Below are 17,117 nucleotides of genomic sequence, written 5' to 3' on the forward strand. Positions count from 1 at the left end.
GTATACCGGACCGTACCCAGGGTACGTTCCGGCAGTACCCTGGGGGACATATATAGACCCAATTAGCCTCACGCAGTAATTCTCGCATCACGCACACCGAGATCTTTAGAGAGATATTATTTAGAGAGATGTTTAGTGACCCACTGATCGTGACCGCCCTTCCACCTCGCAGCTTAAAACTGGTATTTCCAGATACAGTGCGCCCTTGGTGCCGTGGGTTGGGGTTGGTGGGGAGCGTTGATCCGCAGTGCATATATATGGCGGCCGGGGTAGTTTACTGAGGCTGTGTAAAAATCAGAGACAGGTGCACAGTGTAGCGTGTAACGTCGCCGCCGGGCTCGATTTAGGAGAAAAAAAGAAAACGCCATAGAGAGAAAGTCAGTACGAGAGAGAGAGAGAGAGAGATATAAGGGGGGGGGGGAGAGGGGATGGTGAAAGAGAGAAAAACAGAAAGCGGTGAGGAGAGAGACAAAGAGAGTAAATGGGAGAAAGAGAGCGCGAGAGGGAGATAGAGAAAGAAGAAAAGAAAGGTAAATAGATAGAGAGGGGAGAAAAATGGAGAGAGGGGTGAGACGAAAAAGAGAAGGGGAAGGCTAGAGATCGAGTCGCCCATGTATACACGCGTAAACATGCTCCAAAATTCGGTCAACGAAATGGAAAAGATATGAAACTGTCAGAAAGAGCAGAAACGAAACGGAAATAACATGACAGAGAGGAACAAAAAGCTACAAAGCTAGAAAGATAAATATAGAACAGAAAAGAAAAAAAGAAGAATAGAGACGTACGTGTAGACATGGCGGACGCGGTGCGCGCGCATGTTGGCGCAGACGATCTTCGTTGATCATATAAATGTCTGTAGCGCCCGCAGCGCACTTATACGTACAGTACGTACAGTACTGTATCATGTATGGAGCAAGAATGAATCCATAATCGTAACAACCTCGTCCAAAATCTTTACGCTGCGCCAACCCCTGTAAGGTGTGTGAAAGGCGAAGTGAAAGACGCGGCAATATATTGCTATCATCGCTATGTCGGGTATATATATGACACGAATAATATTCGGTGAATGTATTCATAAAGTGAGATAGACGCACGCACGCACGCACGTACGCACGCACGCACGCACGCACGCACACACACACACACACACGCACGCGCGCGCACACAGGGAAAGCGAGCGAGAGAGAGAGAGAGAGAGAGAGAGAGATAGCGAACGACTGTGAGCGAAAGAAAGAGCTAGAGAGTGAGAGCGCGAGGGAGAGTTATAGAGAGGGAGAGAGAGAGAGAGATAGGGTGAGCGGAGAGAGAAATGAGCGAGCGAGAGCGAGTGTGAGAGAGAGGAGAGATCGAGAAAGAGAGGAGAGACATAGAGAGAAAGAGAGAGAGAGAGGGGAGAGAGAGAGAGAGAGAGAGAGATAGAGAGTGAGAGCGCGAGGGAGAGTTATAGAGAGTGAGAGAGAGAGAGGTAGGGTGAGCGGAGAGAGAAATGAGCGAGCGAGAGCAAGTGTGAGAAAGAGGAGAGATCGAGAAAGAGAGGAGAGACATAGAGAGAAAGAGAGAGAGAGAGAGAGAGAGAGAGAGAGAGAGAGAGAGAGAATACTTTTTCTTTACCAGCATCCTCACCGTGATCCTCACGCCCTCCCGCTCTTACGCTCACTCATACTATTCCTCCGTAACAGAACGCCAACTTGACATCGGATCCTGCCGCTATCGTAATCATCATCGTCGTCGTCAACATCATCATCATCTCTCACTCATACTATTCCTCCGTTAACAGAACGCCAACCTGACGTCGTTGCCTCGCTTCCTGCCGCCGGACATCCTTCAGCTCGACCTGCGGGGCAACCACATAGAGCGCATCACCGACGAGCTGGAATCCTACTCACAACTAGAGATGCTCGACCTGTCCGAAAACTGGCTCGTCGCGCTGCAGCCGCACGCCTTCAGCGCCCTCTCGCGGCTGCGCGTGCTGCGCCTCAACCGCAACGCCATCTCCTCCGTTCAGCCCTCGACGTTCGCGAATCTCTCCAGCCTCGCCGTTCTCTACCTGAACGACAACAACCTCGCGTACGTTCCGGGCGGTGCGTTCTCCGATCTGGGAAGTCTGTTGACGCTCGATCTCTCGCACAACATGCTTACCAGCTCGCGAATGACATCAGTGTCGTTCGCCGGACTGAGTCAGCTCGTGACGCTGGTGCTAGGCAACAATCGGCTGCGTTTGATTCCGAGCAGCGCACTGAAGACGTTGGATAAACTCATCATGTTGGATCTCAGCTACAACATCGTCGAGAATCTGCGATCGACGTCCTTCCACGGGTTGAAGTCGCTACAGGAGCTGCATTTGCACGACAACGAGATCGATTTCGTCTCCGATTGGGCGTTGATGGGTCTACCCTGGTTGAAGAAGCTCACGCTGTATAATAACTACCTGACGTACGTGCCCATCGATGCGCTCAAGGAACTGACGCGGCTGGAGGTTCTAGACATGAGTGGCAACAGGTGAGCCGCTCAGGTTGATTTGCTTTGCGTATTTCGGGCTTGTCTGTTTGTTTTGGTTGTTTATTTGTTCGTTTAATTTGCTTCTTCGTATGTGTGGTGGGAATGTAACTAAATTATATTACGTAATGTATTTTTATGTAATTTTAATTTTAATAACGGAATGTGTGCGTTTTTGCTTGTGTTTGTGTGTGTGCGTTTTTCTTGCGTGTGTGTGCGTGCGTGTGTTTCTGTTACAGTGTGTTTGTGTGTGTGCGCGCGCGCGTGTGTGTGTGTGTGTGTTGCTGTGTGCGCGCGCCGCACGTGGGTGTGTGTATATGTGTGTTTGTGTTTGTGTTTGTGTGCGCGCGTGTGTGTGCGTGTGGCGTGTGTTTATGTGTGTTTGTGTTTGTGGGCGCGCATTTGTGTGCGTGTGTGTGCGCGTGTAGCGTGTGTGTGAGTGCGTGCCAGTGTTTGTGTGGTTGCTGTGTGGTTGTTGTGTCGCCACGTTGACGTGTGACATAACTTCCTCTTTCAGGTACGACCGAATCCACCCGGACTCGTTCACCGCGTTGCCATGGCTACAGCACCTGCGTCTCAACCACTGTCCGCTGCTGAAGGTCGTCGAAAGTCACGCGTTCAGCTCGGGCCTAGACGGGCTCCGCACGCTCGAGATCGCCTCGAATGCGAAGCTGAATCAGATAGCGACGGGAGCGTTCGCCGGTCTAACTTCTCTCGACCACGTCTACCTGCACGACAACCAGCTCATCAACCTCGACGCCGCTCTGCTGCCGTGGAACGACCTCGCGCTCGTCGACCTGACACGCAACCCGTGGCGCTGCGACTGCGACCTCTCCTGGATGCCCGCCATGATGCGCGCGGCGCGCAACACCACGCATGCGCTGCTCGCCATGGTCACGTGCAACTCGCCGGCGCGCATGTACAAGAAAGTAGTGCGCGACACGCGCGCGAGCGAGTACGTCTGCAGTTACCATCCGACGGATCATCGCGTCATCGCCGCGGCCGTCAGCGTCGCGGCGTTTCTTGTTGTCGTCGTCGTCGTCGTGTTCGTGTACCGCGCGCGACACAACATCGGCGACCGCGTGAAGCGACGCTTCCGCTATCGGGTGTTCCGTGACGGACAGCTGTCGACCGTGGATGATGAGATGCAGAGAGGCGACGAGGCGGCGCAGAGCGCGGAGAAACTGTGAGAGAGGAGAGAGAGAGGAGAAACTGTGAGAGAGTGAGAAAACCAGAGGTCAGAGAAACTGTGAGAGAGGAGAGAGAGAGAGAGAGAGAGAGCGATGATAAACTGTGAGAGAAACAGAGGAGAGAGAGGCAGAGGCCAGAGAAACAGTGAACGTGTGTACGAATGTGTGCGTGCGTGTGTGCGTGTGTGCGTGCGTGCGTGCGTGCGTGCGTGCGTGCGTGTGTGCGTGCGTGCGTGCGTGCGTGTGTGCGTATGCGTGCGTGTGTGCGTACGTGCGCCGACGCGTGTGTGCATGTCTGCGTGGGCGGGTTAGAATCGAATGACACATCGGCATAGTTGGCCTGTGTTACACACGCCCACTGTGTTAATATCGTGTTATTAACTCGTTGTGCAGCTTGTATTAGGGGTTTGGTCGTGTCTCAATATTACTAGCGTGCTAGCATCAAGTCGCACGCATATTTATCTTGGGTGTGTGTGTATGTGTGTGTTAGGATTGAGTCACGGATCGGTGGTACTATTACGGTCTCGTGTTGTTTGTGTCCGACCAACATGCGGGCTTGTCTTCGCGGATCGCGTTACATAAGTGCAGTGTGTTAGTTTGTGTTCGAATTAAGTACTACACGGTCACCCGTTGTGTCAACGTCCGTACGATGTGTCACACACGACTACTGTGCTTGATGAGTTGTGAGGGGTTTGAGAAGTTGATGGGTGAGGGAGTCAAGTGGAAAGATGGCCGACTTTAAATAAGTCGCATGCATTTATCGTTGGCCCAACTTTTACGGATGGGGGGGGCGGACACACGCCCATTCCCTCTGTGGTAGGCAGGCATATTATAGATTTGTAGCCCATCGCATGCTAGCTCTAGAACTATAGCCTATAGTGAAGGGCTAGAGTTCTAGAGCTAATCGCATGCGTGCACTGCTGTCTATAAGGTTTGCATTCGTTCACTCACACGTCAGCGTGAGGTGATTCGTTAAACACGATACCTGTGACCGTCTCCCTCTCTCTCTCTCTCTCTCGCGCGCACACACACACGCACGCACGCACATATACACACGCACGCACGCACACACACGCACACAGAAGGGCTTACATGGTTAGAGGCCGTTTAGTTAGTGTGAGCTCACACATGTTATTATTATTAACTTTGGGGCACACATAAACATTGAGGCCATCTTAACTCTGTAACACTATAGCTACAGGGCAATGGGAACCCGTCCATTTGATTTATAACTGGCCGGTTGGCCTTGGAACACCACCAATCAACTTTCCATCAATGCGTTATTCAAAATCTGGGCCTCGTTGTCAAAAACTAAATTACTCTTAATTAGTCACTCTTAATTAACATCAGCTCGAATGGACCCCTGACAGAAACATGAAGAAGTTACGCATTCGAGTATATAGAGGTCGTCTACGAGAAAAAAAGCTCATGCTAAGACTAATGTTAAGACTAAGTTGGCTTCTGACAACCTTTTCCTGTTCGATATCGTCTTCACTGACCAATTTTCAGAGCTTACCTATGAACTGTTGTACATAATTGAGCGACTGGTGCATGTAATGTACCAGCAATTTACACGTGCCGTTTTGTACATATCTGTAGGTGTGTGTATATATATATATATACATATATATATATATATAAAGCTGAATTCGTCTAAATATATTTGGTGACGTCTATGTGCGTATAGCACACACTTTTAGAAGCTATTTTATGAAATTAAATCGAGTAATTATATATTCAGGGCCGTTTGAAGCCCTACTTTTGTAAATACAAATAGTTAGTTTGTATCGCTTGCGTGATAGGGAACCTGATAAATTTTGATAACTTGCGAAAATAATTACCGGTTCTCGTGGTAAAAATCGTCAAACGTTATTTTCGTAACCAGGTTTCGATTGGCTCTATAGTAGCTATATATATAGTCTTTACTACATTGTGTATAGTCATAAGTATAGTGTAGTTGAGGGTAGCTCTAGTACTATAGACCCCGTTCGCCACAGGCCTGTAGTACTAGAACTAAGTTGAGGGGTACTTAGCTCTATTTGTGTCCCCTGTGGAGCGAAGGGATGTACACGGCTAAAGCTAAGGAATTCTATAATGATTGGAGCTAAATATTTGGCAGCTTCAGCCTTCGAACAATCAGCGTATAATACATACTAGTTTATTTGTATAGCTAGAAACAGGTGTTGTGGCTGTCTGATTGTGTAGTGTGTGTTTGGGGGGGGGGAATTCTAATGGAAATTTGTAACAAGATACAAAGTCTAAAGTGACATGCGAGATTTTCTAAGTGTAATTCGTCTTTGAATGTTAATTTGCATTTTGTGTCAATCCGTTAGACTGACCCCACTGCCGAAAGCCCCGACCAAAGACTGGGGCAATATATACCACGCGTGAAATATATATATTCTTCATAGTTTAAAATCATGAAACCTGTCTTGTCGTATATTCCTCATAAATCCGATCGATAAATCCGACTGTTTCAAACATCTTTCATTCACGTGCGATGTGTATAGCTTTTTCAGATTACATCATAGATACAGAATACTGATACGGATTACAGATGAAATCAAGAGCGTATTAAAAAGCTGCTTAATACGCTCTTGATAAAATATAGATATTCTATATATGTTCATATATATATTCTATATCTGTGATTGCACCTGCAGATAAACCATCGACGGGGTTAAACCGCCTGCGGAAAGGTTGACCGAAGGCTTACACGTAGACAAAGGATATACGATCAACGGACTAGCTCGAATCTATTGTCAGCGCTATATAGCCTTGTCCACGTTTCTGCAGGCGACTCGACAATTGCAGCTTTAAATTAGATTCTCGCAGGTGATCTGACTGCATCCTTTCTTCATTCAGTCGGCATATAGCTTCAACCAGTCTTTATGCGGGCGAGTGAAACTACAGCATACAGCGTTTAGACAGGCAGACGTACATTATTTACCTGGCCGTACTACGCGTACCTGCTGATGCATTTATTGATTGGCGGGGGTTGCTGCAGGCAACACGAGAGGAACGAATTAAGATTTGATAACGCGAGGGGTAGGGGTGCTCGGCAGATAGCGGTCAATTACTGGACACAATGCGGCGAAACACAACGTAATAATAATAATAGTAACAATAATAATAATAATAATAACAATAATAATAATAATAATAATACAGATTCTTCGACGTGGATTCAGACATATATGGCGACATTCTGACGACACGCGAAGCTGTAAATGAATAAATAATTTGGAATTCAGGTCATTCATGTCGGATCGGTATTAAACCGGATTACATAGACGTAATAAATAGAAACATAGACATCGTACAACAATGTGTAGATACGTTCATAACGTATACAGTAAACACCCGCATAAAAGTACCCGTGATTTTAAGAACCTCCAGGCTGAAATTGGACCAATAAAGCACCTATTATATAAGAACCTCTTCAGCCTGATAAATTAAACAGGTTCTTATATAAAAAAATACCGAAAATTAAAGCAATTAAACTGGGAAAATCCAAGTATGTGTGCTACACCATTGGAAACCAACAACATGTAGTTCCAGATAATAATAATACCTCCTCACAGGAGGATTGGATTTTCCAAGGAGTATTTTGCCTCCCTTTTCCAGTAAATGTTGGGGCTTGATTTTGACGATACAGAGGATTGAGGGGGAGGATGGTGTGAATATTATTAGTGTCAATTATTCACTAATTAAAGCCATTTTACCTAGATAATGTACACAATATCCCCCCAAAAATTAAGAAATCTCTTTAAGAACTTCTTTAGGCTGATTTTTCACTATGTACCATATATATAAGAACCACTTCAGCCTGAAACAGAAAATCCCGGGTTCTTTTATGCAGATGTTTGCTGTATTCAATGGGTATCTAACGCACTAACGTTCAACGAGGCCTTTGGTAAAGCCTCCGGGAAAAGGCTATCGTTTCAACTGGCCTACTATGGCGTAGGTGTCGGAAATCCCTAGATCGACATTTGAAGATACATATGGTCGTCGTCCCTTCAAGGCACGAAATCATTTGATTCGGCAGTCGTCATAATTTTTGTTATAAAAATCTGTAGCTGAACTGTTTGTATTTATAAGTAAGCAGGCGGCGCCACAGGGGGGGGGGCGGGCAGGGGGGCGGTCGCCCCCCCTATCATTTGCAAAGAAAAAGCGAAAGAAGTAGAAGAAAAAGAAAAAGAAAAGAAAAAAAAAAAGAAAAAAGAAAGAACAAGAGAAGAAAGAAAAAAAAAGAAAAGAGAAAAAGAAGAAGAAAAAGAAAAAAAGAAACATCTCGCAATTGTCTTGACAAATGATGGGTGGGGTGGGTCACCCCCCCCCCCATCATTTGCAAGAAAACATAAAAGAAGAAGAAGATTCTTGCGAAATAATAGGGGAATCGCCCAAAAATGAGTGATGTAGCCTACAAGCTGGACCACTTTCATCGAAAAATCGAAAAATTAAGTGTCGAAATTCAATCCATATAAAACCTGTGATTAATTTGATAATCGATGTCAAGGTGTTATTTCCTTGAGTCCCAAGTTGGGACTATCATTTGTCGATGTCGCTGTTTCCGGCGCGAAGGTAGGCACACTTGAGGGTGTTAACAACTTATAAATTATAATTACCACGTTCAGACTGACTCTAATAATACTCTACATGCTATCTTATTTTTACCTCGCCCACGGAGTGGAGGGGAGGTTATGTGATCGGGTTTGTGCGTTCGTGTACACGTTAGCGTGTGTGTGTGTGTGTGTGTGTGTGTGTGTGTGTGTGTGTGTTTGTGGTGTGTGTGTGTGTGTGTGCAGGCCGTAGCCAGGGGGGTTCGGGGGGTTCGAACGAACCCCCGAGCCTCCCCCCCAAAAAATACCCTGGCGCCGCCCCTGACTACTACTGCTACCACTACTACCACTACCACTACCACTACTACTACTAATACTACTACTACTGCTGCTGCTGGTGCTGCTGCTGCTGTTGCTGCTTCTACTACGGCTACTGCTACTGCTACAACTATCATTACTCTCACTGCTGTTATACTACTTCTACTGATTTTGCTACTGCTGCTTCTGCCTCTGCTGCTTCAAGTACTTGGGCCATTTCAATAATAAAATGATGAATGTAATTACTTGCTTATGCACGCTCTCATCTCCAAACAATTCCACGTGAAGGTCGTTCAAATACCGTACTTCTCTATAACACAAAAGTCTTGCCGTGCGCATTTTACCGCTGCACAAACTCACAAAAGGTATTTTGTGGTTTGATGTCGTTTGTGCACGCAGGTGTGCGTGCGGTGACATCGTATGTTTTGCATGAGTATTTCAACGACGTCTGCGTGGAATTATTAGGCGATATAGAGCACATAAAACAATAGACTTTAATACTAAATGACATTCGCATTGATTTACTGTCACTGTATTATTGAAACGGCACAAGTGTCTTTCCTGTCACCGGCGTTCTCACATCTTCGTAGTCATGGTGATCTCCGCATTGGCTGCCGTAATACGCTGCGGCCACATGACGCGAGGGATGACGGCGAAGAAGATGACAGGTACGAGGGCGGTCCACGCCCACAACAGTACGTTCATCACCCACATTACGTTCACTAGCTTCTCGTACAATCCGCCCGTGTTGATCGCAAACAGCACCACGTAGTAGAGAAGTGTAATGACCAGGGTACCGACGGCAGCCACGATGAAGGCGACGTTGATGCGAAGCCTGGAGGAGGTCCGGCCCGGTTCGGCGACGGTGGCGCCCCCACCACGTGAGCGCACGATGCAGGTGAGGCAGGATAGCACGCCAGTGATGATGAGAGGCACCAGCGTTCCAGGGAACGTGTTCAGGATGTCAGACAAGAGGCCGGAAACATGCGAGTACGGGCATCCCGTGACATCACCGCGGCGTCGCGCCTCGAGGTGTAGCAGTACGACGATGTAGATGTTGATGAGGAAGGACAGGATGCAAATAACGACCTCAAATAGCCAGTAGATGCGCACGAGAGAGAACTCGGACCTTTGTCGACACGCGGCCACCACGCGCGACGCCATCATCAGTACCAGCGTCCACGAGATGGCGAACAAGAGGAAGGCGAACACGAAATTGTCGGCGACGCAGTAGTGTACCGACATGTTTTCGGGATCCTGGTACTTTCCCGCGACGCGTTTTCTGCGCGAGCAGGGGGGTTCCGGATCCCCCGGACCCCCCCCTGTACACGCCCCTGGAACTGTAGACTGATACCGTGTGCGCTTGCACTGACGGTGAGTCCAGGGGGTAGATTATGATTCATCAAGCTGCGTACGCAAAATATTTTGCGTAAATCTTGTGATCGACGTTGCTTAGTTGCGATTCATCAACACAGCTATTTAGTAAATTTTCGTATGATTTCGCGTACGCAAGCGCAGGCCCGTAGCCAGCTTTCTATTGGGGGAGGGTTCGTTTTCAATGTTGGCAATTGCTCGCAGGGGCGTGTACAGGATTTGTACAGGGGGGTCTAGCCGTAACCCGTAGTTGCGAGGACGCGAAAGGTGGGGTCTTGGGGCCATCCCCCAGAAATTTTTTAAATTACACCCCGTCAGATGCGTTTTTTTTCGCGAGCAAGGGGGTCCGCCGACTCCCGTGACCCCCCCCCCTGTACACGCCCCTGCTCGGGCCGAAGCGACCAGGCGAGGGAGCCAAGCGACGAGCGGGGGAGGGTGTGGGAGAGGGGTGTTCACTGTTCACCCTCACGCACGATGGAGAATTTGCAATTATTACACTAAAATGGAGCCGTTTTAGGTGCGATTCATCAAGCTAAAATTTACGTAAACCTTTGCGTAACTTTACACGGGCTGACGAGGTGCGTAAACACTCGAAATTTCCGCAGGTGTTTCCAAGCATACCCGCAGCATGCATTATTTTATTGAGAAAACATTATAAAGTTACTACTCAACTAAAAATAAATAAATAATTACCATACTACACAGACAGGCGGCGCCTTTGACGCTTTTTTTTGTCATAGCTTGGCATTGTTTTCTTCATAAGCGAGTTCGTAGTTAGCCGTGTACGTGCACACGCCGTGCGCACTTGTACTTGCACACGCACGCACTTGTACGTGCACACGCACGCACTTGTACGTGCACACAAGCACGCACGTGTACGTACACGCGCACGCACGCACGCCCGTGTACGTACGCAATCACGCACGTGTACGTGCACACGCACGCACGTGTACGTGCACACACACGCACGCACGCACGCACGCGTACGTGTCGCTGCTTTCATCGAGTGTTGAACACAATCATACAAACGAAAATGAGGACAACTACACATCCCAGCACTCCTGTAGACAGCTAGAGCCAATGGTTTACATACAAGAGAGGCGTCAGTTTGGTTCCTATGGTATGTGTCGCACAGTGTGATTGGTTTATGCTAGGCACGCTCCTCAACAGCCAGCAGCTACGATGGCGTAGTGGATTTACACTGGAATTCATCAACATTTGCGTACGCAGGTGCTACGCTACGTTGATGAATCGCACCTACGAGCTTGGCGTACGTACTTCGTAGAAACTCTGTGTACGCAATACACTTTTGCGCAACGTTGGTGAATCCGGCCCCAGGGCCCGCTTAGTGCCCCTGGTGGGTCCAGGGGCCGAGCCCCTGGCAGGGTCCGGGAAGCTCTCAGAGTTAGCTAATCAAAGCCCTCAAATTGCTGACAAAAAATTGTACAGGAACAAGGAGCAACATATACCAAGGAGAATGAAACCCGGGGGGAGGACTCACCCCACATTATGGAGGTATCTGGTATGTGCCACTGCGAAGTTAAAAATGGGGGGGGGGCTCTGGAAACTAACTCAGACCTCGAAAATGTGGTCTCTGGAACTAATGTTTGTTGAATTTGGTATGCTCTCGAACCGGCTATGTTCGAAAATGGGGGTCTCCGGAACTAGCTAGGATTTCGTTAAATTCAATGCTATGAAACTAGACACGTTTAAAAGAGGGGGTCTCCGGAACTGTGAAAGAACAGTGATTTGCCTTAAAAATCTATGCTGTAGCACTTGAACCAAATAATTCTTGTATTATGTAAGAAGGCGAGAAAAACATGACCCGGAGAGAGAGATGTAACGCCACGCACACGCACACGCACACACACACACGCACGCATACACACACTAACTAAAACTAGACAGAGGGCACTCACGAGAGAGCATACCTCGCGCAGCGACATACGCCATACGCCAGACTCACGAACACACGAATAACCCACGATATACGCCAGCGTACATGTATGCTCGCTCGCCGCTCAGTCACAGGCAGCCGCTGTGGCTGGCTCGCTCGCTGACGCGCTAATATCAATCGCGTCAACACACACCACACACACACACACACACACACACACACACACACACACACACACACACACACACACACACACACACACACACACACATGCTAACGTGTACACGAACGCACAGACCCGATCATATAACCTCCCCTCGTAACGTGTACACGAACGCACAGACCCGATCATATAACCTCCCCTCCACTCCGTGGGTGGAGGTAAAAATAAGATAGCATGTAGAGTATTATTAGAGGTCAGTCTGAACGTTGTAATTATAATTTATAAGTTGTTAACACCCTCAAGTGTGCCTACCTTTCCGCCGGGAAACAGCATCATCGACAAATGATGGTCCCAACTTGGGATTCCCAAGGAAATAACACCATGACATCGATTATCAAATTAAAGCACAGTTTATATGGATTGAATTCGACACTTAATTTTCGATTTTTTTAGGAAAGTGGACCAGCTTGTAGGCTACATCACTAATTTTTGGGCGATCCCCCTATTATTTGCAAGAATCTTCTTCTTATTTACCTTTTCTTGCAAATGATGGGGGGGGGCGGGTGACCCCCCACCCCACCCATCATTTGCAAGATGTTTCTTTTTCTTCTTCTTTCCTTTTCTTTTTCTTTTCTTTTCTTTTTCTTTTCTTTTTTCTTTTCTTTTTCTTTTCTCTTATCTTTTTCTTGCAAATAATAGGGGGGCGACCGCCCCCCCCCTGCCCCCCTGTGGCGCCGCCCCTGGTAGTAGTAGTAGTAGTAGTAGTAGTAGTAGTAGTAGTAGTAGTAGTAGCGCCAGAAGCAGCACAGCAGCAGCAGCAGTAGCAGCAGCAGCAGCAGCAGCAGCAGCAGTAGCAGCAGCGGCAGTAGCGGAACATACAGAATTTTACGTAAATTGCGTTGAAGGACAATTGAATTACTTTTCACAGAGAAACAATGAATAGTAAGTAATAAACGTTGCAGCCAATACAGCACAATGCAATACAAACATAGAAAAAAAAATATAATAGAGATACTAGTCTAAGAGATACAGAGATAGTCTAACTAGTATATTATTCTATGAATGCAATACAGTACAGTGCAGTACAGTACAGTACATTACAGTACGACAACGCCTTCACAAAGTGACAAACACATATAGAGAAGAGATGCTACAGGGGGCCGTGAAGCAGCCGCCTTGTCATCCGTATACCTATTCTTCTGTTGGGGTCGTATAATTCCGACTCGATAATGTTTATTTTGATTTTGATATGCAAATTAAGTTAATGAAAATGACACGGCATTTGCAGAGAGAGGAGAACATATACATACAATACAACACACACACACACACACACACACACACACACACACACACACACACACACACACACACACACGTACACACGCACACATGCACACACACACACACACACACACACACGCGCCGCGCCACACACACACACACCACACACAACACACACACACAAACACACACAAACACACACACACACACACACCCACTACACACAAACACACACACAACACACACACAACACACACACACACACACACAACACACACACACACACACACACACATGCACGTGTCTGAAGAACTGCATATGGCTGTATAACGATAAAGACATATTGCGCGTCTAGATGTTTGTTGTTATGCACCAGACGACGAGACGCGTAAATTGGTTGGTGTTAGCATCTTTGAATTGGACTGTCTGTTGGCTAGAGGACCGGTATATAAGGCGTTTGACGTCAGCTTACAATATAATCGCATGATGAGAAGCCCTCACTGTTGTACGTATGGACACTCAACCAGGATCAACAAACGTCTACACTAGGCGTACAAACTCGTTGCGGCTGGACTTAACAACCAACGTGAACATAAAGCCAAGATATATACGTACAGTCAAGCTGGAAATGCAGTGCAGGAAGAGTGGACTTTGAAGCAGGGTGGAGTTTCAATTAATGTGTACATACAACCAAGGTAAGTTATTTTTTATGAGTTAGTTCACACACAAAGTTAGCTTATTTTCCAAGTTTTTCAAGTGTATTTGGTAAGCGAGTAATAACATCAACAGCACCTGGCGCAGTGTGAATGTGTGTGGGGGGTACACGCGTCGGTGCAGGGCACAATGCGTCGGTTTATGAAACGTGTGTGGGGGGGGTACACGCGTCGGTGCAGGGCACATGCGTCGGTAAATGAACGTGTGTGGGGGGGTTACACGCGTCGGTGCAGGGCACATGCGTCGGATATGAACGGCTGTGGGGGGGTACACGCGTCGTGTGCAGGGCACATGCGTCGGTATGAACGTGTGTGGGGGGGGGGGGTACACGCGTTGTGTAGCGAGCACATGCGTTGGTGTGACGTGTGTGGGGGGTACACGCGTCGGTGCAGGGCACATGCGTCGGTATGAACGTGTGTGTGTTTGGGGTGGGGGTGCAGGCACATGCGTTTGGTATGAACGTCGTGTGTGGGAGGGGGGTACACGCGTCGGTGCAGGCCACATGCGTCGCGTATGAACGTGTTGGGGGGACACGCGTCGGGTAGGGCCACGTGCGTCGGTATAAACGTGTGTGGGGGGTACACGCGTCGGTGCAGGGACATGCGTGGTGTGCGAACGTGTGTGGGGGGGGGGGTACACGCGTCGGTGCAGGGCACATGCGTTCGGTGTGAATGTGTGTGGGGGGGGTACACGCGTCGGTGCAGGGCACATGCGTCGGTAGAACGTGTGTGGGGGGCTACACGCGTCGGTGCAGGGCACATGCGTCCGGTATGAAACGGTGTGTGGGGGGTACACGCGTCGGTGCAGGGCACATGCGTCGGTAATGAACGTGTGTGGGGGGGTAACGTGTCGTCGGGCGGGCACATGCGTCGGTATAAACGTGTGTGGGGGGGTACACGCGTCGGTGCAGGGCACATGCGCTTGGTTGTGAACGTGTGTGGGGGGTACACGCGTCCGGTGCAGGCACATGCGTTGTCGTGAACGCTGTGTGGGGGGTACACGCGTCGGTGCAGGGCACGTGCGTCGGTAATAACGTGTGTGGGGGGTACACGCGTCGTGTGCAGGGACATGCGTCGGTATAAACGTGTGTGGGGGGTACACGCGTCTCGTGCAGGGCACATGCGTCGGTATGAACGTGTGTGGGGGGGGGTACAACGCGTCGGTGCAGGGCACATGCGTCGGTATGAACGTGTGTGGGGGGGTAACGTGTCGGTGCAGGGCACATGCGTTCGCGTATAAACGTGTGTGGGGGGTACACGCGTCGGTTGCAGGGCACGTGCGTCGGTATAAAACGTTGTGTGGCGGGTGGTACACGCCGTCGGGTGCAGGGCAGCATGCGTCGGTATAAACGTGTTGTGGGGGTGTACACGCGTCGGTTGCAGGGCACATGCTGTTGGTGTGAACGTGGTGTGGGGCGTACACGCGTCGGTGCAGGGCCACATGCGTCGGTAATGAATATGTGTGTGGGGGGTACAACGCGGTCGGTGCAGGGCCAGCATGCGCTCGGTGTAGACGTGTGTGGGGGGGGTACCGCGTCGCGTGCAAGGCACATGCGTTGTGCTGATAACGTGTAGTGGGGGCGGGGGGTACACGCGTCGGTGCAGGCGCAGCATGCGTTGGTGGGAATGTGTGTGGGGGAGGGGTAACACTCGTCGGTGCAGCGCAGCATGCGTTGGTGGCGAGACGTGGTGTGGGGGGTACACGCGTCGGTGCACGGGCACATTGCGTTGGTGTGAAGTGTGTTGGGGGGGGTTACACGCGTCGGTGCAGGCACATGCGAGTCGGTATGAACGTGTGTGGGGGGGTAAACAACGCGTCGGTGCAGGGCACGATGCGTTGGTTGTGCAACCGTGTGTGGGGGTACACGTGTCGGTGCACAGCGGGCACATGCGTCGGTATAAACGTGTGTGGGGGGTACACGCGTCGGGGCAGGGCACGTGCTCGGTATAAACGTGTGTGGGGGTACACGCGTCGGTGCAGGCACATGCGTCGGTTATAAAACGTGTGTGGCGCGGGGTACACGCGCGGCTGCAGGGCACATTTCGTTGGCGTCGAACGCATCTGTATGCGGGCGGGGGGTACACGCAGTCGCGATGCAGGCGCACATGCGTCGTTATGGAACGTGTGTGGCGGGGGGACACGCCGTCGGTGCAGGGCACATGCGTTGCGCTATGAACGTGTGTGGGGTACACGCGTCGGGTGCAGGGCACATGCGTCGGTATGAACGTGTGTGCGGGGGTACACGCGTCTCGCGTGCAGGGACATGCGTTGGTCCTGTGAACAGTGGTGTGGCGGTACACGCGTCGCTGCAGGGCACATGCTGCGGTATGAACCGCTGCTGTGCTGGGGGTACCCGGTCCCCGGTTGGCAGGGCACAGGTTCGGGTCAGTGCAACGGGTTGCTGTGGGATNAAAATGCATTTAGTAATGGTTAGGGGATATCTCAAGCATAGTTTTCTCGTAATAATTCGTTATCCCGTCGACCCTGTGTAAATTAGGAGAGCGCCCTAGCTTGTGAAGGTGCAAAACTCTTCTCAGACCCCGCGCGCCTTTTTTCTGTGTCCTTCCTCTTTCGCAACGCTCAGGCCCTTCTTCTTCTTCCAGCCGCCCCTCGGTGTCTTTCCTGCCACTTCCGTCAGTAACGCGTCGCGCTGGCAGGCAACATGCGTCGGTGTGAATGTGTGTGTGTGTGGGGGGGTACACGCGTCGGTGTAGGTGGGCACATGCGTCGGTGTGAATGTGTGTGGGGGGTACACGCGTCGGTGCAGGGCACATGCGTCGGTATGAACGTGTGTGGGGGGGTACACGCGTCGGTGCAGGGCACATGCGTTGGTGTGAACGTGTGTGGGGGGGTACACGCGTCGGTGCAGGGCACATGCGTCGGTATGAACGTGTGTGGTGTTTGGGGTGGGGGGTGCAGGGCACATGCGTTGGTGTGAACGTGTGTGGGGGGGTACACGCGTCGGTGCAGGGCACATGCGTCGGTATGAACGTGTGTGGGGGGTACACGCGTCGGTGTAGGGCACGTGCGTCGGTATAAACGTGTGTGGGGGGGTACACGCGTCGGTGCAGGGCACATGCGTTGGTGTGAACGTGTGTGGGGGGGGAGTACACGCGTCG

The 17,117-nt window shown here is 49.9% G+C and overlaps 1 protein-coding gene across 1 annotated transcript in view; it reads left to right on the top strand.

Moving 5' to 3' along the window:
• LOC106806161 (chondroadherin-like) overlaps window positions 1-3,714 on the top strand; it is a 14,363-nt gene extending 10,649 nt beyond the window's left edge. The window contains exons 2-3 of the mRNA XM_014808023.1: window positions 1,778-2,499; window positions 3,014-3,714. Coding sequence (XP_014663509.1) covers window positions 1,778-2,499; window positions 3,014-3,686 — 1,395 coding nt within the window. The 3' untranslated portion in view covers window positions 3,687-3,714. The remainder of the gene's footprint in view (window positions 1-1,777; window positions 2,500-3,013) is intronic.
• Window positions 3,715-17,117: the final 13,403 nt, after the last annotated feature.

This window comes from Priapulus caudatus, unplaced genomic scaffold (genome assembly GCF_000485595.1).
Source record: "Priapulus caudatus unplaced genomic scaffold, Priapulus_caudatus-5.0.1 Scaffold145, whole genome shotgun sequence".
Taxonomy (NCBI): Eukaryota; Metazoa; Priapulida; class Priapulimorpha; order Priapulimorphida; family Priapulidae; genus Priapulus; species Priapulus caudatus.